Raw genomic sequence first — 21,879 nt, 5'->3', positions numbered from 1 at the left:
TGCCATCATATAGCAACAATGTGCTTTGAATTATTGATACGCATACGCAATAGTATGCGCACGAAGCGCAATTGCTTGCAGTTTTATCTGTTATTTGTTGCACAATGAGTATATTAGAGAAAGAGTTTAAGGAATTGTTATTGGTTAGGTTTAATAAAGGGAGGCGACATGGACAAAATGGCGAACGGAATCCAATCGGAGGAATTTTCCGGCGGCGAAAAGGAACCTTCTGATCAGCAGCGCAGCTTCAAGAGCACGGTTATAAAGCGCATATCGACATTGTTTTCCCCTACAATTAGTTCTTCGAGAAAAGTGAATACAGTGAAGATAGGTGAGATGGAACTCTATCTTATTTTGCTCTATCAACAGTGTGATATTTTGGGTGTTTTCTCTCTATGATGCTTGTTTGCAGTGTTAAGGAATTCTATTTTGTGAGAATATTCATGATTGTTTGAACCTTATCTAGCTATTAAATTTGAAGAACACTCAGCTCAGACGTGTTAGGACAGTAATATCATACTCAAACTCAGTATGGCTATCAATACAGGAGCCTCAAAGTATCAGCTTAATGTCTCTTAATTTTACTTGGCTAGGTGATTTGGGATAGTAGGTGTGTTTACTAACTGGCAGAAATTCTCTATCTTTCTCGAGAAACCAAACAAAAACAGTTATATTTCTCCAATTTGAAAACTGACATTGAGGAATATGAAACTAGAGAAAGGAAAACTGGAGAATGAAGGAATCACAGCTGGTCAAGTTCCTCATTCTTGAAAGTTGAAGTTTTATTTTTTGCTGTCTTATTTTTTTGTTATTTTGTTTCTTCTCTGTTATTTTTTGTTGTTATTTTCTTTTATGTGTATGCTGATACATCCTGATGTGTGTGGAAGTAGTAGCTATATATTGCAGTACTGTAGTTCCGATGGAGATATAATCTTTCCAGGAAATAGTTATGGAGAACGTACTGTTCTATGCCAATGCATGTATTTGTTATCTATAAATTGTGTCGAAAACTGGCAAATCCTATCAATTCAAATGTGTAGAATGAAAAGTTTTTTTGGTTTTGTGCCTTCTGAAACTTTAACTAATGCTGCTTACACTCATTTTCATTGGTGCTATCAGGACAGCTTCATGCTCAACAAAACAAGACTCCTTTGTCCCGGAAAGCTCATGAACAACCAGCTAACAGAAACCAAGAGAAAACTAGTTCAGCCCTTCCTGCTGCTAAGACAGTAGCTGGGAAGACTCCACCCCTTAAAGAGGAAATGGTAGATACCCAAACTTCTCAACCCGAAGAATCCACCGGAGGAGTTACTTTGTCACCCGCGTCTAGAAGAAGCAGTGTCCATAACCATAAGACCTCAGCTGTCCAGCAGGGAACCATAAAAACCAGAACTTCAGGCTCTCAGACTGCTGAAGCATCCACGAGATGTAAGAAAAGCGCTGCAGCGCCTGAAACTTCAACCCCTCTTTCTTTTATAAGAAAGAGAAAAACCCAAACATCTGTTAGTCAGTCTAGACCACACGCAAGCAGTAGTAACATGCCTTCTTCATCGATGAGCAGCTTCTCAGTTCTCAATGATGAGCCAGTCCACCATATCAAATGGGATGGTAAGTTCTAAATTCTAATAATCTCATACTCTACAATTATTTCCCACCTCTAATTGTTGATTAGGTGCATAATAGCATGGCATTTAAAAGAATTTTCCCTCAAATCTTGACAATACAACTCTGTTCCACATACAATTCTGCATCCATCAACTGTTATACTGCTGCAGCCAACAATGAAGTCTCTCTATTGCAGGTTTCAACAGAACACGCGAAAATGTTGGATTTACATGTGCTCTATGCGAAGAAGATCTCTCCTACATGCCATCAGACGACTATGAATCGGAATATTACGACGATATGGAGTCTGACCCTTTGAATTACCCAGAAGTTGCTGTATTGCAATGCGGCCATTCTTTCCACGTTAGATGTTTTGTTAACACCATACCTGATGAACAGTGTACTGATCCTCCTTGCGTGTTTTGTGCCAGTTACTTGACTTGAAATTCTTCAATTCTTAGCTAGCTAGCTATTCAGTTTCAACAAATTTATAACATTATTTTTAAAATAATTCCCCTCTACCTCGTTGTGAAAAGATTCAAAATTTTTGAATGAGAATTAGAATAGTTTATTCTTCGGCTTGGATTCTTAAGTTCCAATTGCAAGTTTATTGTGCTTTTAGTTATTCATCTATTTCAATTATAACAAATAATCTTTATATAAGAAAAGAAAAGTCTAGAGTGTTGATGACATCGTCATAGAATTATATATATATATATATATATATATATATATATATATATATATAGTTCGGTTCAAATGAGAACCTATCCTTAATATTCATAAAGAAACTGTAAAAAAATATTTTAATGCCCATGGTACATTAAATAAAAACAAGCATTTAATGGTAGAAAAAAATTCAATTTTTTAGATCAAGTCAAATGGACAATCTCGAGTGGACCACACGTTCTGTCAGAGTACATTGTGTTAGCCTGTGAATAGGCCGCTAATGTCTGCCGCTAAGACATTAGATGATCTAGGACAAAAAGCAAAAGAAGGACAAAAAGCAAAAGAACGCAAAAAGCAAAAGAACGCATGATATCCCTACCATCATATCATTAGTAACAATGCTAATGTATGACCGGACCTCAGCCGAAGAAGATGTTAAGTTGTGACAGAAGGCATGATATCCCTACCATCATATCATTAGTAACAATGCCAATGTATGACCGGACCTCAGTGACAGAGGTCGAAGAAGATGTTAAATTGTGACAGAGATAAGTACACTCGGTTTACTAGGTTTACATTTATTTAAAGATTGTATATTTAAGTGTTCAAGTTTCCATAGTGAATATGATAATTGCAAAAATGGTGTTCAAGTTTGCATAGTGAAGATAATAATTACAAAAATAACATCACGTTTTTTTTAATCGGATCAAATCTATTACAAAAATGACATCACGTTCTTTTTAATCTGATCAAATCTATCATATTTTTAGAGATGTAAAGCTGAGATTAGTTCTTATTTCTCTCTTATGATATTGTTTTCACAGGATCCTTATATATATGACCAAGTTCCAGTGCGACCATGTCTTAACATGCGGTGCGGCCACAAAAAGCACTAATCGTGTCAAAAAATGCACACTAAATAAATGCACAAATACACCACAAAACGCATCACACACCCAAAAAAATGCATCATACCTCACTACCTCTAATGATGAGTTTTTTGGTGTATTGATGCATTTTTTGGTTGTGTATTTCTTAACATGTGCTTTTTGCATAACTAATGACATGGACCTATATATTTATCTATGACATTGAAATTTAGCTAAAAAGAGTTGGCATGCAAAGATCACCATTACAATTGCTTCAACTTCTGCAGCGATTCCTCAAACAGCCAAAGCAAGTGAAGCAAATCCACTCGCACCTCACCACCGCCGCCTACCTCCGCTGCACGGCGGAATGGGCCAACACCCTCCTCTACAACACTCTCATCCGTGCATACCTAGCCTTTGCGCAGCCCACCAGCAGCCTTCTCCTCTTCATTCACATGCTTGCCGATGAAGCGCCGCCCAACAGCCACACATTCCCTTCGCTCATCAAAGCCCTCTCTTCTCTCCCGCTCCACTGGGCTTCCCTTCTCGGCAGACCCCTCCACGCCCAAGCCCTCAAGCGCGGGGCGTCAGCTGATCCGTTTGTGCAAACATCGTTTCTCGGATTGTACTCGCAGGTGGGTGAGCTAGGCAGTGCACGCAAGGTGTTTGATGAAATGTCTGACCTCGTTTCTCGGACTGTATTCGCAGGTAGGTGAGTTAGGCAGTGCACTCAAGGTGTTTGATGAAGTGTCTGAACCGTGCGTGGTGGCGTATAATGCTATGCTTGATGCTTGCGGGAAGAATGGGAATATGGGTCTGGCTGTTTCCATGTTCTCTAGTATGCGCCAAAGGGATATATATTCTTGGACGAGTATGATCAATGGGTATGCTAGGAACCAGGCCTTTCAAGAAGCAGTGAAGCTTTTCAAGAAAATGATGGCGCATGAGGATGTAACTGGCGGCTCATTGAAACCCAATGAAGCTACTTTTGTAAGCATTCTATCATCTTGTGCTAACTTAGATTCTGCTGCAGCATTGTATCAAGGGAAGCAAATCCATGGCTATATGGTGAAGAATGTGGAGCTGAGTGATTTCATGGCGACAGCGTTGATAACATTCTATGGAAGGATGGGTTGTTTGGACTATGCAACCAAAGTATTCGATGAAATACCGATCAAGGAAGTATGCACTTGGAATGCTATGATCTCTGCACTGGCTATGAACGGTAGGGAGAAACGAGCATTAGCTTTATTCGAGATGATGAAAGCAATCGGGCTGAAACCAAACCAGGTAACCTTTGTCGCGGTTCTTTCTGCGTGTGCACATGCCAAGCTTGTGCAGACGGGTTTGGAAGCGTTTGAAGCAATGTCACGAGAATTTAAGATTGTGCCAAAGATGGAACACTATGGTTGCGTTGTGGATCTCTTAGGGAGAGCTGGGCTGGTAAGGGAGGCATATGAATTTGTAGAGAGGATGCCTTTTGAAGCCGATGACTCTGTCCTAGGGGCGCTTTTAGGAGCCTGCAGAGTCCATGGAGAGATTGAGCTCGGAAATGAAGTAGGGCAACGCCTACTCAACTTGCAGCCACATCATTGTGGACGATATGTGTTGTTGTCGAGCATTTATGCAGGGGCAGAGAGATGGGATCATGCTGCAGCCCTGCGAAAAGCAATGGTGGATGCTGGTGTTGACAAGATTCCAGCCTATAGTGTGATTCATTGAAGGTATGTCATGTTTTATCTGCCAAGTATTTTGCATCTTTGAACCTATTATAGAATGAATTTCAGGCTTATTCTCATAGGAAACTGCATCTTTGGATACAAAATCTTTGTAGCCCGCATTGAGCGGACCGGCTCAAACCAAGAAGAATGATAAACAACTCAAATTTAAAACCTTGTGGTTACTAAATCAACTGTCAGACCAACTTAGATGAGTTTCCCCAGTTTTTTGAAACTATATGTAAGAAGAACACATCTTGGATATTACAACTAGAATCTTGTGCTTTTAACACATTTTGAAGGGTTAGAATATAATAATACAAGAATTTCTAGCAAAGTTGAAGAAAAAATTGAATGGAGAAGTGTTCATCCATTTACTGCAAAAGGGGGTACAAAGGAACTCAAGCACTACACATCCCGCTTTTTTGCACTCTAATTGTCTCGATTCACCTTCAGATAAGGCAATGCACCAATCACATTGTTGTAGTCTGTGCGGCTTACTTGTACCTATGTACCATAGCAGAATGTTGTGAGAAAAATGCTACAATGTTACAAGGAAAACATAGTGACTATAACTCAAAATGGATCAACTACTAAGCACCTAGAAAATTAACATGATCAAGAAAGATGGCATAAATTTAATACACAATGCGAAAAAGATAGCAACTAACTATTAAAGAAACAAACTCAAATTACCATGTAGAGAACTTGTCAATTTTCATTGTTTAACATTTTTCTATAGTTGAAAGACTCCATAGCTAAAAGATGAATAATCTTCCACCGGCATCCTGCATTCCCGCCTCCCCTAGGCGTTCAGAAATGGAAAATCTTTTTCTTCCTTTCTGCTAGTATATGGATGAACCTATTGTACCAACATTTACTACAGAGAATACTTTTGGCGGGGAGTAGGAATTCAAATTGGGAAAATCTTTTTTGACCTTTGAGTAGAAGAGGGTCTCAAGCACAAAGCAACTATGCCTAATCAGGTACATCTGCAGAAATCTTCTCCTCCGAGGCAAAGATCATTCTACTAATCAAATTCTACTCTTGAATCAATTAGAAATTAAGAAGTTGTACCAATCGTAACACCCCTGTATTGGTGCACCCATACTAGGTTAAAACATTCATGTACTGCATCACACTACCAGCAATAGGTTATCCTAGATGCCCACACCTAGAGCATGCACAAGACCAGTTTAAAATGAGAACACTTTTAAACCAAAACATCGTTTATGTCCCTTCTGTTACCTCAATCAACATATGATCCAGACGGCTTATGCTACATTGAAACTTCAAATATCCTTTTAAGTGCTCTTATTATCTTATTATGTTTTTTGAGTGACAAGAAAAACCCGCAGTCACTACCTGAGGGTGTACACGAGATAAACCTCACCTTAGCCGGCAAAGTACAACAAGAAAGTAAACCAGCCTAGGTTGCCTGACCACCTCAAACCATTAAGGCCAATAGGTCGCTCCTTTCGGGACTCCGGAGTTGAACTTGTAACCTAGCAATCTTATGTTTTGGCTGTAGAAAACAAATCTCTTTACCCTAAACCTCCTAATTTCTACTCCAAAGAGCTAACTAGCTATGCAGTTCTACTCACAAGCATAGATTGATTTCAACCTGGGTTCAACTCAACCTAAATGTAGTTTCAACTCAATATCATAGATGGGAAAAACCAAACCAATAAATTCAATAATTTTGCAGCAAAAGTTAGGCTATAAAGTTTAAGAGAGAGAGAGGGTAACCATCTTGGAGAGTCTTAATCTCCGTTTGGTATTCTTCTTCCTAAGCAAATGCTGCTTCCCGGCTCTCCTCCTCATTATCTTCCCACTCCCCGACACCCGAAACCGCTTAGCGGACGCCTGCAAATTCAGAGAGAGAAACCCTAAAATTTCAAACACCGATTCCGCTCTGCACTTCAATTGAGGTTTAAAATTCCAATGAATTACCTTGTGCGTCTTCATCTTATAGCCTTTCGCGCACACTACGGTGAATGGCTGTGGGGCCTTTTGCGCCGGGGAGGGAACGCGGCTGAGAACCAGCGGCGCGGAGGTTGAGATGCTGTGTGAAGAGCTGAGGTTGAGAGCCGGTTTCTTTGTGGAGAGTGAAGGGGTGATGGAGAGTCGAGAGGCGAAGAGTGGTGGGGTTCGAGAAGAGAAGTTGAATGCCAGAGAACAGTGTAAGGCTGAGGGTGAAGAAGACGCCATTGTTATCGTCATCGTCATTCCTTTTCTGCAATGAAGCTTTGGATAATGGCTTTCCAATTTGACACTTCAAGGCCACAATCTTTTTTTCCTTTTTCTTTTATTGCTATCCAGTAATCCAGTCCCCAGGTATTAAAAAAAATAAATCATTTTTTTACCCTTTTGGTCAAACATGTTATTTAGCTTTCAATTATAGTCACTATTGCAAAGGGCTTAGCACCTCTAAACCGAAACGAATTACCTCATTAAGCTATCAGTTAAGCGCCCAACTCGGTTGAGTTGACTGTGAACACGATAGAATTCGACAAGTTAATACTCTACCACCCAACTAGTGTCTATTAAAATTATGATTATAGTTTATAATTATTATATAAAAAAGAGTCATTTACATTTGTACACTGTTATTGGGGCATTGCCAATTTTAGTTCACTTCATTAATTTTTGTTACATTGCGACCAGTCTTATTTAGTCGTTTTTCTCAAATTGCCGTTCAAAACAAGGGTATTTTTGATCTTTTCATGCTTTGGTCATCTTCTTATCCTTTGCAATGGTTTTCCTTACACATTTTCATCTATTGAATAGGTCTGGCGAAAGCCATGTGAGCCACATTACAAAGCCATGGCTTTCGCTAGACCTTTTCATTGGATGAAAATCTGTAAGAAAAACCATTGGGAAGGGTAAAGGAGATGATCAAAACATGAAAAGATCAAAATACCCTTGTTTTGGACTGTTATTTGACGAAAATTTTAAGGATGGATTTTTTTCTCCTCCCCGTTTGTATTGTTGAGTTATTGATTTTCTAATGCAAGTTGTTTCGTTTGATTTAGAAATAAAAAATAAAAAAAAAATATATGAGGGGACATTTTCGTGTTCGTTTCCTTCCAAAAACTTAAGAAAATTTTACAAAACTCGTCAAAGTTAATTTTTTACTAGTTTACTCTTTTTTTTTTCTTGAGTATTACTGACTCTGTTATAATGTAGTATCTGTTTATAACTATTTTCTCAATCTACTAAAGAAACAACGAGTCAACAGTTGCCTACACTGAATCTCGAACTCATTCCCATCATCCATGTGGGAGTGGTAATTGGGTTACTCTAAACTTTAAAGAATTCAAATATAGATTTTTTGTTTAGTACAAAATACAAATTTTAAAAATAAATTAATAAATTATTAACATTTATATATTTTTTAAAAATTACAAAATATATATATTTATATGTTTAATACGGAGTAACTTGTATTTTTCCGTTTGCCGTTACCGGCTGCCCAGATGAAAACTAAGGGAGAAAAAAAGCGCCGGCGGCTGAAGAAGCGGCGGCACCGAGATTCCGGCACCACCCTCTTCGCTATAATCCTGGCAGCTCTTTCCAGAAACGGTAACTCCGAAGGTGAAGATGCGGTTCTCATTCTACGCTGCTTAAACAGATTGCATCGCTCTCTTCCCCAAACCCTCTCCACACCTTTTCTCTCCTTGCTCCCTGCCCTTCTCAGTTCCAGGTAAGATTAACAAAATTTCCTCTTTTTTTTTTATTTAGTTTTAACAGTGATCTTTTGTTGATTTGGTGTTCGAACTAGTATTGTTTATTCTCAGAAATCTACTATGAATGTTCACTGCATTATAGACTTCATAGATTTTTTTTTTGCCAATTTGTGTAATGTGATAAACTTTCAAGGTTCAATTTTCAAGTATATAGTAGGTGATATGTATTGCCTAGACATCTAGCTTAGCTATTCGAAAAGAAAAATACTTCATGGACTCCCAAAAACCTACTCCCACTTGTGTTCAAATTTGATTCGAGGAAGAAAAAAAAAAGGAATGAATAAACATCTTGACCCCTACCAAATTAAGCAATCAAGTCATGCCATGTCATAGGGAGTAGAAAATGGGAGTAGGATTTGGGAGTCCATGTAGAATTGCTCATTTGAAAAAAGAAATTATTTTGAATGGTGTTGGCTCGAGGGGAAGGGGCTTGGTCGCTTAAGCATGTGGTTAAGAATTCAAGGGGACGGAGCTTGGGCCATTTAAGCATGTGTTTAAGAATTTGAGGGGACGGGGCTTGGGTTGCTTAAGCATGTGGTTAAAGGTTTGAACCTATGTGGCTATGTGTGAGCTGTTAATCAACAACATTCTTGGACTCTCGGATGAGCTGACCAAGGCTCGGCTGGATTAGTTCCACCTGCGGTGTGCAGATACCAGTGCAGTATGAACAAAAAATTTATCTTTAAAGTAATGCTAAGTTTAGTTGTAGTGTTTAGTGTGGATGGGTATTTCACGTTTTTACCTGCACTCTTCTTTGATAATTTTGTGTTACTGCTGCTTTACTAATGCACTAAGAATTCATATGTTTTTTTAACCAAAGAAGTGATGAAATCGCATGTAAAAGTGCCAAGATTGTTGGAGCATTGTCATTGATGTCCTTTGAGATGAATGAAAAGATTGCTTCTGAAGGGCAGATCGTGAAGGGTTTGATTACTTTGTTAAGAAGTTCTAATAGTATAAGATCAATTGCCGCTTGTAATTCTGTTCTTGATCTTTCAACCACCTCCATTGGACGAAAACAGCTTGTGGACCTGTTTGCTATTGAGAACCTAATGTGAGTACCAATTTCATTCATCTTTTTTCCCCTAATATGGAGTAAAGTGAATTTATATATATAAGACTTTTACTATCACAACCCATTTTAGGTCTAATTGGTCTTCTCGTCTTTTTTTCCTTCAAAACCATTTTAATCTTTAAGTAATGATTGTTTTTATCCTTTGTTAGTGTTCGTTGCTTTCAGGCCCCTAAATCATCTGCTTCTATCGTGGCTTTGCTTGTAGATGGAAAGGACACCGAAACATGTCCCGGGATTGTATTCAAGGAAGATGAATTATCAACATTGCTTGTACTTGCTGTCATAATTCTCGTTAACTCGTGCACAATCGAACAGCTGCAGAAGATCCCAACAATGCTCTCTAGGCGTTTACTGTTACATTTGAAAAAGTTGTGGGAAGAAGTGCATAAACAGATGCTTTATGGTAATTTTGGGAAATGCACCGAGGAAGGATTTTCTTACCTGAACAATATTCGGACGAACAATCTGGCTGAGAGCGTTTTCAGGCTCTCCGTTGATATTAATCCTTGCAGAGGACCTTCGGATGTGATTGAGGTTGGTAAAAGAATTTTCGGTGCAGAAGGTATGAGTTTGGAGCGTTTTATGTTGAGGAATTGGGAATCGTCACCTGTGCTAGTAAGAAGCTCTGAAATGGCTTCATCTAAGCTGGAAAATATATTCGATTCTTTCATAGAATCCGGCAGATTAAGGGAATCCGTGTGTTCCTTTCTATCTTCAATGCTAAGAGGACTTGTCTGTTGTCCACCGATTTCCTCCGAAGAACACGACATTCTTCATTTCCTAAAAGAGGTAAGTAATGATTTAGGCGGTCCTATTGTTTACCGAGAGGATATTCGGGTTGTCAAAACAGATAGTTCAGAGCTTGAGTTACACTATTTCCGGACACAACCAGGCTCTGGAAACTCTGAGAACCGTCATGTCCTCAGCAGTACCGATATTTTGAAGTGCGAGCAAGCATACAAGGAGGGGTATACTATTGCTCTACGTGGGATGGGATTTCGATTCGCAAGCATTGCGTCGGTTGCAGATGATATCGCATCTATATTTGGTCAACCCTCGATAGGAGTGAACTTGTACTTGACACCTCCGGGTTGTCAAGGGTTGGCTCGCCACAGTGATGACCACTGTGTCTTTATCTGCCAACTCCTCGGGGCCAAAAAGTGGAATGTTTTCCCCTCGCCTACTCATCAATTACCTCGCTTGTATGAATCTCTCGAGACGAGGCATCAATTGGGATCCGAAAGGTATACAACGGATGGGTGCAAAGAAATTTTGCTGAAAGAAGGTGATATTTTATATATTCCAAGAGGATGCCCTCACTCGGCTCATACCATTGGTGATGGCAGCGGGCATGATGCAACGACTGGGTTTTCCTTACATCTAACTCTCGCTATTGAAGTTGAGCCCCCGTTCGAGTAAGTACTTTCTCATAACCTTGATTGGGTGGGGGTGAGGACCACGGGTTCTTAATTATTATTATTTCCGGATTATTTGCGTTTAGTTGTCTATTGGATACAGACAATGTTCAATGAAGTTTTAGTATAGCTTTAAATTGAACCGAGGGCCTCGATCAATGCATATTATTATTGTGAATGCAGGTGGGAAGGTTTTACTCATGTTGCCCTCGATCACTGGTATAGAAGACAAAGGGCAACACAATATCCATTTGCGGATTCAGAATCACTACTTCTACATAACCTATCCGCAATTCTGATTCATGTTGCGGTGAAACTTGTGGGTGATATTGATCCAACGTTCCGGAAGGCTTGCTTGGTCGGTGCCATTTCCTCAGCTAACGAAGATTGGCTCTTAGTTAACCAGACCGGGATTTTCAGCTCCCTGATTGGCAAAATCAACAGCGAGTCAAGGTTTTCAGACGTCCTGAAGTATGTCGAAGCAGCCACTCAGAAACACGAAGATCCCTTCGCTCATTTCAAATGGCTACGACATTTATCCGAGGGAGAACACGAATCAGACAGCACAGGTATACATTTGGCAGACGCCAAAGACATCTTCCATCGAGTTAGTCAGTGTAGAGATGCAGTAGAAGCGGTTTTTTACCAGGTAAAATCGTGTTTCTGTAGTGAAGTAGAGTTTGAGGATGCACGACGGGTCTATATCGCACTTCTTGGTAAGTACAGGAAGGCACGGAATCAATATACTAATGGAATGCTTTCCTTACGTTGCATTGACAATTAAGATGATAGGTACAACATTTTTGGTAACACACACCTTGTCTTTTGTCATGTATGTCATTTTGCTATTATATACAAATGAAGATCTGGAGGACACAAGGGTCTGCTTCTAAGAGGGAGAGAATGAAACATTGGTAACTAGATAGTTGATAATTGATTGTTGACAATTCATACTTCTTTTTATTGGATGACGAGGGAAACCAGTCGTCACTACTTACGGGTGTTTACTAGGTAAATTATGTTTTGGGAAAACGACGCTTTTGGCCCCTGAATTGTTTTACTTTTGGAAATTTGGTCCTTATAAATTGATTTGAACAAACTTAGTCCTTCAATTATTTATAGTGTGATACATTTAGTCTCTAGAATTATATAATTACAAATTTAGTTAATAAGTTCTTTTTCATAGGGTTATATTTGTCAATTACTCTACACATTAAAACTTCTTTCTCTCCCCATCTTCATCCCATAAATTCTCATTAACTCCAATAATATATATGTTATCTCTACCAACACTACACCTAACATCAGAATAATGCTTCAGTCTAAGTCCACTGACATCATAGTAGGATCGGAGACCGTCCATTAAGGTATGTGTGTATCCAAAATAACCGGAGTAGGACGATTGCATTTGTCCGAAGTATGTGCGTATCCAAAATAATGAACCCCTGCAACATTGTGGTATACGTAACAACATTAGGATGAAGCCCTTTTTGAGGAATTTCACAAAACAGATGCATGGCTTCATCCATTTCTTTTATTTTACTGGAAATTGCGCAGATTTGCAACATGTATCCTTCTCCATAACTCCATAACTCCATAACTCCATCAGCACATGTGACGAAAAATTCTCACCTAGTTTGATTACAGTATTTTTGTGTGTTTGATTATAATATTTTTTTGCTATCAAATTTCATGGGGAACCTGGGTCTATACAGTTCTTCATCGGCAAGGATGAAATATTATTAGCATTAATGAGAATTTATGCAATGGAGATGAGGGAGAGAAAAAAGCTTTAATGTGTATAGTAATAGTAATTGACAAATATAACTCCATGAAAAAAGACTTATTAACCAAATTTATAATTATATAATTCTAGGGACTATTTGTGTCACACTATAAACAATTGAAGGACTAAGTTTGTTCAAATCAATTTATAGGGACCAAATCTCCAAAAGTAAAACAATTCAGGGACCAATCACATAGGAGATGTAAATTGCACTTAGAAGATCTTGTCGGATGGGCTCGACTGGAAATGTATTGATAATTTATAGGGAAAAGGGTCAAAAGGCCATCTGAAAAGCCAATTAGCCCCCTAAACTATTTAGAGGTGCAATTACACCAATCAACAATTTATTTTGATGTTTCTCAAAACAATTTATTTTGATGCAATGACGCCTAAAAATCAGTTAGTGACATGGTATCATATGTCACTAGCGTTTCGACGACATTTCAAACAACAAAGCAATCAGCGATTGGCGAACAATAGTGATCACCTTCTAAGGGAGAAGGTGACCTAGGTCTCCTTCTCCGTTTGTCAAAAGTGTGGTTGCCAGTCGTTTTGTTGTCTGAAATGTTGTCAGTGGGTTACTACAACTCTAATGACTTGTGACAGCAGGTCAAGTCACTAACCGATTTTTGAGTTTCATTGTATCAAAATATATTGTTTATGAGTGTAATTGCACATTTAAAAATTTAGGGACCTAATTGACTTTACATGTAAAGTTCGATGGTCTATTTGACCATTTTTTCTAATTTGTAAGTGTAAAGTTAAAATCCTAAGCAGTTCATAATAACTAGTTTGATGAAAAAAATAAAAGCATTTGGATTCAGTCGGATATTTTCACATCTCTTGAGACGAAATTAATGTAATTAAGTTTTGTTCTAGTCTCATTCAAAGCAACAATTGATACATGAGTTTGAATTTCCTACCATTTGGACATTTTTTAATGTATGGGCAAAGTCGTCAAAACCCAAAAGGATAATGTATCACCGGTTGAAACAACCTCATATAGGCTATAGCAGCAAAATTTACACCCATGTCCTGGTTTGTGAAATTACTAAATTGCCCAACTTTTGGAAAGCATATAAGAAAGCCAGGTCATGACTCATGAGATGTAGATAAGAGAATATGGTGATCACAAATACTAACATTGTCTCCTGCAGAAGCACTGCTTTCTCTTATCTGTTCCCTCACAGAAGAAAATATGCAGCAGCAGCTATTGCACATGCAGAAAAGAGAAACTTGGCTGAGAACAACTCATCGCCCACTCAACAAAAACCCATTTTCCCACTCAAACTCTCTAAAACTCTTCTTGCTCAATCTGCTCTTGGAATTTTTGCTTTAGGGTTCATAGATGCCGGGTAATTTCCTTCTTTTTTTTTTTAATTACATTTCCCCTTTCATTTTGTGTTTTTTTTCTCATTTTATGTGTTTTATTTATTTATTGGGGTATTTAAATGATTAAATCAGCTACAGTGGAGATTGGTCAAGAATTGGTGTCATCTCAAAGGAGAGTGAAAATCTACTGAAAATTTCAGCATTTTTTGTAGTGCCTTTGTGTCTGTTTCTCATCTTTTATTCCTCTAAGAAAATTAAGGATTAAAATATTTCACATTTATATTTTATATATTATATGTTTATCAAAAATAATATAAGTTCCATTAACCATTTGGCTAGAGTGTAGTAGTATCAGTTCTTATCAATTAAAAGTTTAATGGTGGATCGAACTAAACAATTATGTTTTATATAATATTATATATTTAACAAAAATAATCTGAAATCCATATATCGATGGTTGAACTTTACATATTATATGTTCAACATAAATAATCTAATTTCACTAGAGCACATGTCATTTGGCTAGAGTGTAGTAGCATTGGCTCATATCAATTTAATTAAGTTTGATTATAAAACTAAATAATTATATTTTATATATTATATGCTCAACAAAAAAAAGTCTAAATTCCATTACAACAGTCATTTCTAAATTTCATTAGAACACTTGCCATTTGGCTAAAGTGTAGTAGTATTCATTCTTATGGATACATGTGACAATGAAAAAGAAGAAAGAAATGACATCAGAGACATAATAGTAAATCTCCAAAGGTTACAGGCATCATTTCCCAGCAACTGGACTAATTTTCCCTATAGGAATGATGCCGGAGTTGATCAGTGGTTCGCTCACATCCTAGTTAGGAGCACTGGCTCTCAGCCTGTTCATTGTTTATAGGAGACCTCTCCTGTCCCCAAACTACTTATTACATCCTTTTAATTAATACATTAATATTTTACTTTCAAAAAAAAAAAAAGGTAAAAAAATGAGTATAATGACGTACCTAACAATATTAGCGTGGGTTGCAACCAAGCTTTCGAAAGCTCTGGTCTGCAAAAATGGCCTTTGTTTGGGGTGATTATGAAAATTCATAACCACTTACTCAACCTTATAATCGTAGTCGACAACGAATCACCACAATGAGGTAAACCAGCGGTCCAAAAAATGGCATTTGCTTTGCTTGCTTGCAGGGAGATGTTGGGTATATATATCTATCCCAGCAAGGTAGCATTGCAGGCAGGCAATCCACGGCGCCAATCCATGATCACGAGCGTGGCGGCACTGTGAGCCAGCGCTGCAGCAACAACAAAAACATGGAAGATCTGGTGGCTACTCCCAACAATATCAAACGCGCCAGGCTTAAGCCTCTCCGGGATCCTGGAAACGTAGAGAGCCGTTCCCGTTGCATAAAGAAACCCCATGGCGATTTCATAGGCAAGCGCCACAAGAACCTCAGGGTGGTCGCGGTAGAGGAACGTGGCGTGGGTGGCCGGGATGACACCGGAGAACCCCATGGCTAAGAAAAGGGCGGCTCTGAAGGACCTGAACCGGCCCGAGGAGAGGGCAGGGGAAAGGAGGGTGATGATGGCGAGGATCCCAACTATGGTGATGGAGGTGAGGTAAAACATGCGCCAGTGGGGGTGGCAGGAGAAGATGTAGTATAAGGGGGCGAAGAAGGAGGTGACTATCATGAGTGAAATGCCTGAGTAATCAAGGCGCCAGAAGAACAGGGTGCATCGTTGGGAATGGCAAGCAAAGAGGTGGGATACAGAGCTGAAAACCAGACACCCCATTGCCCCTACTAGGAACACAAACCATGGCCACATAGGAATCACCTCTTCACCTCTATTGACGTCTAGGGTTATTGGTGACTTGGAAAATTTTCTTGGATAAGTTTCCTGAACATATATGAAACTTGATATATATGCATGAATTCACTCCTAAATTTAAATCTACTCAAGAATAAATCCTGCTATGTGACCATTGAGAGAATTGCAACCACCCTCATTTAATACTATTTATTCTTTTTTTTTTTCCTTCCCATCTTTCTTACATGGCTCCTAAAATCTTGTGCAAAAATCAAAATAATTGGAGATTCTCTTATATCATCATTATAGAATTTTTCTAGAACTAACCTATATTCAAAGTAAAGTGAAACTTTTTAGATGATGTGTTTTCTTTAGAAATTTGATTTGATTATTGTTGAAAACGGATAGGCAGAGTTCAGTAAAGTCACATGTCCTGCCGGGCAAATATCCAACTACTATTTCTAAAAATAAAAATATATATACGGAGTGAATCTATTTGTGGGACCTAACACGTTCGCGCCTTAGCACGTCTTTCCAAATGTTCTCTAACGCCTATGCAAAATATACGGAGTATTTAAAAAAATAAATTTTTTTTAAAAAAAAAAAAAAAAAGGCAAAAAGATGAACTGCTCACCGGAAAAATAGCCGCCGAATAATTACTGATCATCGTCGCCGCAGGTCTGTTCATTTCAAACACCAAATTCAGAAATAATGTATAACGAAGAATGATGAAAAGACCAAATCAAATTTTCCAGAATTGACCTGACGACGCCTGCCAAATGCTCCAACGATGCTTTCTCCGTCAAGGTCATTACCGTCAACGCCACAAATAACAACGATCCTAGCAAATGACTGCAAAATATCACAAAAAATAACAAAATCTGGAGAATGATATCGCCGCTTCTACAATGTTTTGTTTAATCTAAACACAAAATTCAAAAAAAAAAAATCTCTTACGTCCATATATTGACAGTCTCATTGTGCAGGGAGAATACGCTGAGAACAATATGCTTGAGAGGCCACTCGCAGCGGTAATAATCTCGGATAAATTCATTGTCCTGCAAATACTCCGGCAACGCCTCGTATTTCACCAATTTCCTCTCGAATTTCACGTGATTCTTCATTTTCATCTCCTTCACTGAGTCAACTCGGTGGTCGACGTCTCCGTTCCCAAGTCTCCTGCTCTCCGCTCCTCCCTTTCCTCTTCTACGACTCATCAAATTCCTCGCCGGAAATATCGCCGTCGCTCGCTTACCTATCACTTCCCGGCGACACTCGCCGGAGATCAACAATTCCTTCCTTAACACCGCACTGTATACATATATATAGAGAGAAAGATAGAGAGAATCCGAGTATATTGCTTATCTCCGTTGTAATTTTGAGCGAATCCGAGTTTTAATCCAGATTGGTGATTTGAAGGTTGGCAGAAGCTGAGATTTTATAACCAGCAAAAAAATGTGCGACTATTTCTTTTTCTAGTTTTAAAAAAAATCTTGTTGGCAAGGAGACCAGTGACTATAACTTTTTTTAAGCTTCACAACCTTATTTGATGATGTATATTGACTAAAATTTATTTTGATATAATAATTCGTAAATTGTATAAATGATATTGACGGTAATAATGTGTTACCGGTATGTATTTCAGTATTATTTGAATGTTGTCAAGTATTTGAATACAATAATGAGCGTAGTACCCAGTGTACAAATGAGTTGAGTGTTGTTTTTGTCTAGTAAGAAGTGTCGTCTCTCACTACGTGGTTGTGAGTCTTTTTATCCCTTTCAGCTCAGTAACGGAGCATTAATGAGGAGTTGAACGTTGGGCATCAATGCCTGAGGAGCTGAATGCTGAGGAGCTGAACGTTGGTCATCAATGCTGAGGAGTTGGACCGTTGCGCATTGATGCTGAGGAGTGAGGTGTCTTGGGTAGTTTGAACGGCAACTATCTTAACAAGGTTTTGGGTCCTGCCAATGGTTCCGGGTCGGGTACCCAATTACCTTGTCACCAGCCCCCCACTCCCTAGCTAGCGAGAATGGTTGAGGTAGCTAGGGAGTAATAGCTTGGCACTTGTGCTGAAAATTTGGTATGTTGGATTCTAGAAGGAAATTTTATTGGATGGAATTTTTTTTTTCTTTAGTTGTGTCCTCGGCACGAAGCCAGGTCTGGCGTGACCTCGGCGCTGGGCCGAGGTCACGATGGACATGACCTCGGCTACTGCCGAGGTCACGGTTTTGGTTTTTTTTTTTTTTTTTTTTTTTTTTTTGCTCAGGGCTCTTGCGTGAGTTCACTTCGACCATCCGTAGGTTCGGTCAAAGGTCAGCTCTCCCGTCAGGTAGCTAGCGAGATCGGATCTCGTGCCGGCCCTAAGGGACTAGAGTGTGGTGTTTTCGTAGCAAAGCCTTAAGCTTTACCCAGAAAACACCCTCCGAGGTCAGCTCTCCCGTTAGGTAGCTAGCGAGATCATATCTCGTGCTGGCCTTAAGGGATTAGAGTGTGGTGTTTTTTGAATCCAAGCCCTTGTCTGGGCTCAGAAAAACACTCTCCCGTTAGGTAGCTAGCGAGATCGGATCTCGTGCCGGCCCTAAGGGAATAGAGCTTAGATTTTTTATTATTATTTTGTTTTTCAACATAATTGATAAGGGCAGACCATGACCAACTACTGAGTCCTTTTGGTTATGGAGGTGAACGCACAAGTGAAGGAGGTAGATGTACAAGTGCAGGAGGCGTGCGAGTGCACAAGTGCAGGAGGCGTGCGAGTGCACAAGTGCAGGAGGCGGATGCACCAGTGGAGGCGATAGACGCATTTGAGGAGACGGATGCACCAGTGGAGGATGCGAGTGCACAAGTGCAGGAGGCGTGCGAGTGCACAAGTGCAGGAGGCGGATGCACAAGTGGAGGAAGCAAAAGCACTTGAGGAGGAAGCAAACGCACTTGAGGAGCAGCGCCACTTGATGAGGTGACACCCGCTTGATGAGGTGACGCTGCTTGAGGAGCAGCGCCACTTGATGAGGTGACACCAGCTTGATGAGGTGACACCCGCTTGATGAGGTGACACCCGCTTGATGAGGTGATGCTGCTTGAGGAGCAGCGCCACTTGATGAGGTGACACCAGCTTGGTGAGGTGACACCCGCTTGATGAGGTGACGCTGCTTGAGGAGTGATGAGCACATATGATGAGTGTAAAAAGGGTGTAATGTCGTTCCGCTGAGGATTGGTGTTATGGCATGAAACTGTGTGAATTACCAGGCACTAGAGTATATGAATTTATAGAATCCAAGTAACAAAGACTGAATGATGTGGAATAAAAGAAAGCAATTGACTAAGGTGAAAACTATATGATAAAGGTATGGGCCAGATTAGGGGGATTGTAATCTTGATGTTCCAACCAACTCAGGATTAGGGAAAGAATAATTAACCATGGGATTTATGGGCAATGCACTGAAGAATTATACTCAACTACTTTCGTAATCAATAACAAGAATTAGGCTACAATTGCCCCACTGTCGTGATGCATCAATTATAACCTTAAACACCTAAGCATTGTAAGTCCCCAAAATTACCTCTACTTTCATAGCAGGAAAATTAGGTTGAAATTGGTAAGGCTCGAGGTCTCCATCCAACTTTCGTTGTAATGAATCCCTCTCCTAGACTATCAATTAATTGTGGCCATCAATCAATAACAAGTAGAAAGAAATCCCCAAATCAACATAAACCCTAGGTAAAAGATTCAATCCATTTATGCAATTAATTACCAATTGAACATCAAGATTAACAATGGATCTCTAATCCAAACCCATAAACGAACTACTCCCGCATGATGGGAGTAAACAAAACAAAGCCATAATTAATAACTATAAACATTGCAAGAAAGTAATAAAGGAATAAGAGAACTTAACTGATAAAGAACAAATCCAACTTCATCCAAGATTCCAAGCTTGAAATTAACTAATCTAATGTGAACTGATCTAAACGATGCTAGGGAAATATAAACTAAAAGCTAGGGTTCAGAACTCTGTAAGGAACCTCAGAAGCTTGTAATTCCCTTTTCTTCCAGAACTTGTCCAAAATGCTCCAAAATTCTTCCTTTGTTGTTTCTTGTAGATAATTCAACACTTGGACAATATAACACACAAACAATTCCCAATTTCATTAGGATAAAGAAAATAAGCGTCAAAACAACTAAAATAAGGGGTGAATTATTGTACAAAATAGTAGATATCAAGGAGCAGCGCCACTTGATGAGGTGACACCAGCTTGATGAGGTGACACCCGCTTGATGAGGTGACGCTGCTTGAGGAGCAGCGCCACTTGATGAGGTGACACCCGCTTGATGAGGTGACGCTGCTTGAGGAGCAGCGCCACTTGATGAGGTGACACCAGCTTGATGAGGTGACACCCGCTTGATGAGGTGACGCTGCTTGAAGAGCAGCGCCATTTGATGAGGTGACACCCGCTTGATGAGGTGTGACGTTGCTTGAAGAGCAACGCCATTTGATGAGGTGACACCCGCTTGATGAGGTTTGACGCTGCTTGAAGAGCAGCGCCATTTGATGAGGTGACACCCGCTTGATGAGGTGACGTTACTTGAGGAGCAGCGCCACTTGATGAGGTGACGCTGCTTGAGGAGCAGCGTCACTTGAGGAGGTGACGCCGCTCGTGGAGGTGACACCACTTGAGGTGTTGACGTTGCTCGAGGAGGTAACACTTAATGTGATTGAGGTGGTGACCTCGCCCGTTTGATGAGGTGACACTGTTTGAGGAGCAGCGCCACTTGGTGAGGTAACGCCCACTTGAGGAGCAGCGTCACTTGATGAGTAGACGCTGCTTGAGAAGCAGCACTACTTGATGAGGTGACGCCACTCACCGCTTGAGGAAGTCCACGGCTTGGATGGGAGCCGCGTTCACTCGGTAACGCCACTGCTTGTAAGTCCACGGCTTGGATGGGAGCCGCGTTCACTCGGTAACGCCACTGCTTGTAAGTCCACTACTTGGATGGGAGCAGCGTTCACTAGGTAACGCCACTGCTTACAAGAGTTGAACGCACAAGTGAAGGAGGCAGACACACTTGAGGAGGAAGCGCTACTGCTTGTAAGTCCACAGCTTGGATGGGAGTAGTGTTCACTTGATAACGCCACTGCTTGTAAGTCCACCGCTTGGATGGGAGCAGCGTCCACTGGGTAGCGCCACTGCTTACAAGAGGTGAACGCACAAGTGAAGGAGGCGGACGCACTTGAGGAGGAAGCGCCCGTGGTTGTTGTTGAGTTGGCTACGGAGATCACCCTTGCGGCGATCTCCCACGCGGTTACCGTTGAGCTGTTTCGAAGATAACCCGAGGGGTGACCATTGAGCTGCCCACGAAGATCACCCGAGGGGTGACCATTGTTCACTCAATGAAAACCATTAGAGCTGCTAGATCCGGGATGACCATTGTTCACTCGATAAGAACCATGAGAGCTGCTGGATCCGGGATTACCATTGTTCACTCGATGAGAACCATGAGAGCACAGCTGGATCTGGATTGCACCATCGACAGTGATGAGATGAGCTGGGTGTACCATAGAGGTGTTTGTGATGTGTGAAGCTTGCCTGAGATATGATCTCGGCTCTCAATGAAAGCACCAATGACGGTAATAATGTGTTACTGGTATGTATTTCAGTATTATTTGAATGTTGTCAAGTATTTGAATACAATAATGAGCGTAGTGCCCAGTGTACAAATGAGTTGAGTGTTGTTTTTGTCTAGTAAGAAGTGCCGTCTCTCACTACGTGGTTGTGAGTCTTTTTATCCCTTTCAGCTCAGTAACGGAGCATTAATGAGGAGTTGAACGTTGGGCATTAATGCCTGAGGAGCTGAATGCTG

General features: G+C 40.1%; 4 protein-coding genes and 1 long non-coding RNA gene across 7 annotated transcripts; 3 read left to right on the top strand and 2 right to left on the bottom strand.

Moving 5' to 3' along the window:
- The first annotated feature begins 3,339 nt into the window (after positions 1 to 3,339).
- On the top strand, positions 3,340 to 5,128 carry LOC116024787 (putative pentatricopeptide repeat-containing protein At1g10330). The gene is made up of 2 exons (XM_031265785.1): positions 3,340 to 3,778; positions 3,852 to 5,128. The coding sequence occupies exons 1-2, from the start codon at positions 3,392 to 3,394 to the stop codon at positions 4,863 to 4,865; spliced, it is 1,401 nt and encodes a 466-aa protein (XP_031121645.1). The 5' UTR covers positions 3,340 to 3,391; the 3' UTR covers positions 4,866 to 5,128.
- On the top strand, positions 4,754 to 12,152 carry LOC116024786. Of its 3 annotated transcripts, none has more exons than XM_031265784.1 (5): positions 4,754 to 4,867; positions 8,341 to 8,567; positions 9,452 to 9,664; positions 9,835 to 11,100; positions 11,284 to 12,152. In XM_031265784.1, exons 2-5 carry the CDS (start codon positions 8,341 to 8,343, stop codon positions 11,882 to 11,884), a joined length of 2,307 nt encoding a protein of 768 aa, XP_031121644.1. In that variant the 5' UTR covers positions 4,754 to 4,867; the 3' UTR covers positions 11,885 to 12,152. The 3 variants fall into 3 exon arrangements, with proteins under 3 accessions (XP_031121644.1, XP_031121643.1, XP_031121642.1); XM_031265783.1 differs by having other exon boundaries at positions 9,434 to 9,664; XM_031265782.1 differs by having other exon boundaries at positions 9,431 to 9,664.
- LOC116024788 (50S ribosomal protein L35, chloroplastic) lies at positions 5,104 to 7,157 on the bottom strand. The gene is made up of 3 exons (XM_031265786.1): positions 6,815 to 7,157; positions 6,611 to 6,727; positions 5,104 to 5,368 (listed from the first exon to the last, which is right to left on the bottom strand). The coding sequence occupies exons 1-3, from the start codon at positions 7,088 to 7,090 to the stop codon at positions 5,294 to 5,296; spliced, it is 468 nt and encodes a 155-aa protein (XP_031121646.1). The 5' UTR covers positions 7,091 to 7,157; the 3' UTR covers positions 5,104 to 5,293.
- A 1,975-nt stretch (positions 12,153 to 14,127) lies between the features above and the next one.
- LOC116024513 lies at positions 14,128 to 14,472 on the top strand. The gene is made up of 2 exons (XR_004099496.1): positions 14,128 to 14,241; positions 14,357 to 14,472. It is a non-coding gene; the product is annotated as an uncharacterized LOC116024513 (long non-coding RNA).
- Positions 14,473 to 14,843: 371 nt separating this feature from the next.
- LOC116024512 (heptahelical transmembrane protein 2) lies at positions 14,844 to 17,459 on the bottom strand. Its single transcript, XM_031265417.1, has 4 exons — positions 16,979 to 17,459; positions 16,784 to 16,873; positions 16,656 to 16,701; positions 14,844 to 16,111 (listed from the first exon to the last, which is right to left on the bottom strand). The coding sequence occupies exons 1-4, from the start codon at positions 17,236 to 17,238 to the stop codon at positions 15,425 to 15,427; spliced, it is 1,083 nt and encodes a 360-aa protein (XP_031121277.1). The 5' UTR covers positions 17,239 to 17,459; the 3' UTR covers positions 14,844 to 15,424.
- Between the last annotated feature and the right edge of the window lie 4,420 nt (positions 17,460 to 21,879).

This window comes from Ipomoea triloba, chromosome 7 (assembly GCF_003576645.1).
Source record: "Ipomoea triloba cultivar NCNSP0323 chromosome 7, ASM357664v1".
Lineage (NCBI taxonomy): Eukaryota > Viridiplantae > Streptophyta > Magnoliopsida > Solanales > Convolvulaceae > Ipomoea > Ipomoea triloba.
This window is presented reverse-complemented; position numbering and strand designations above follow the sequence as displayed.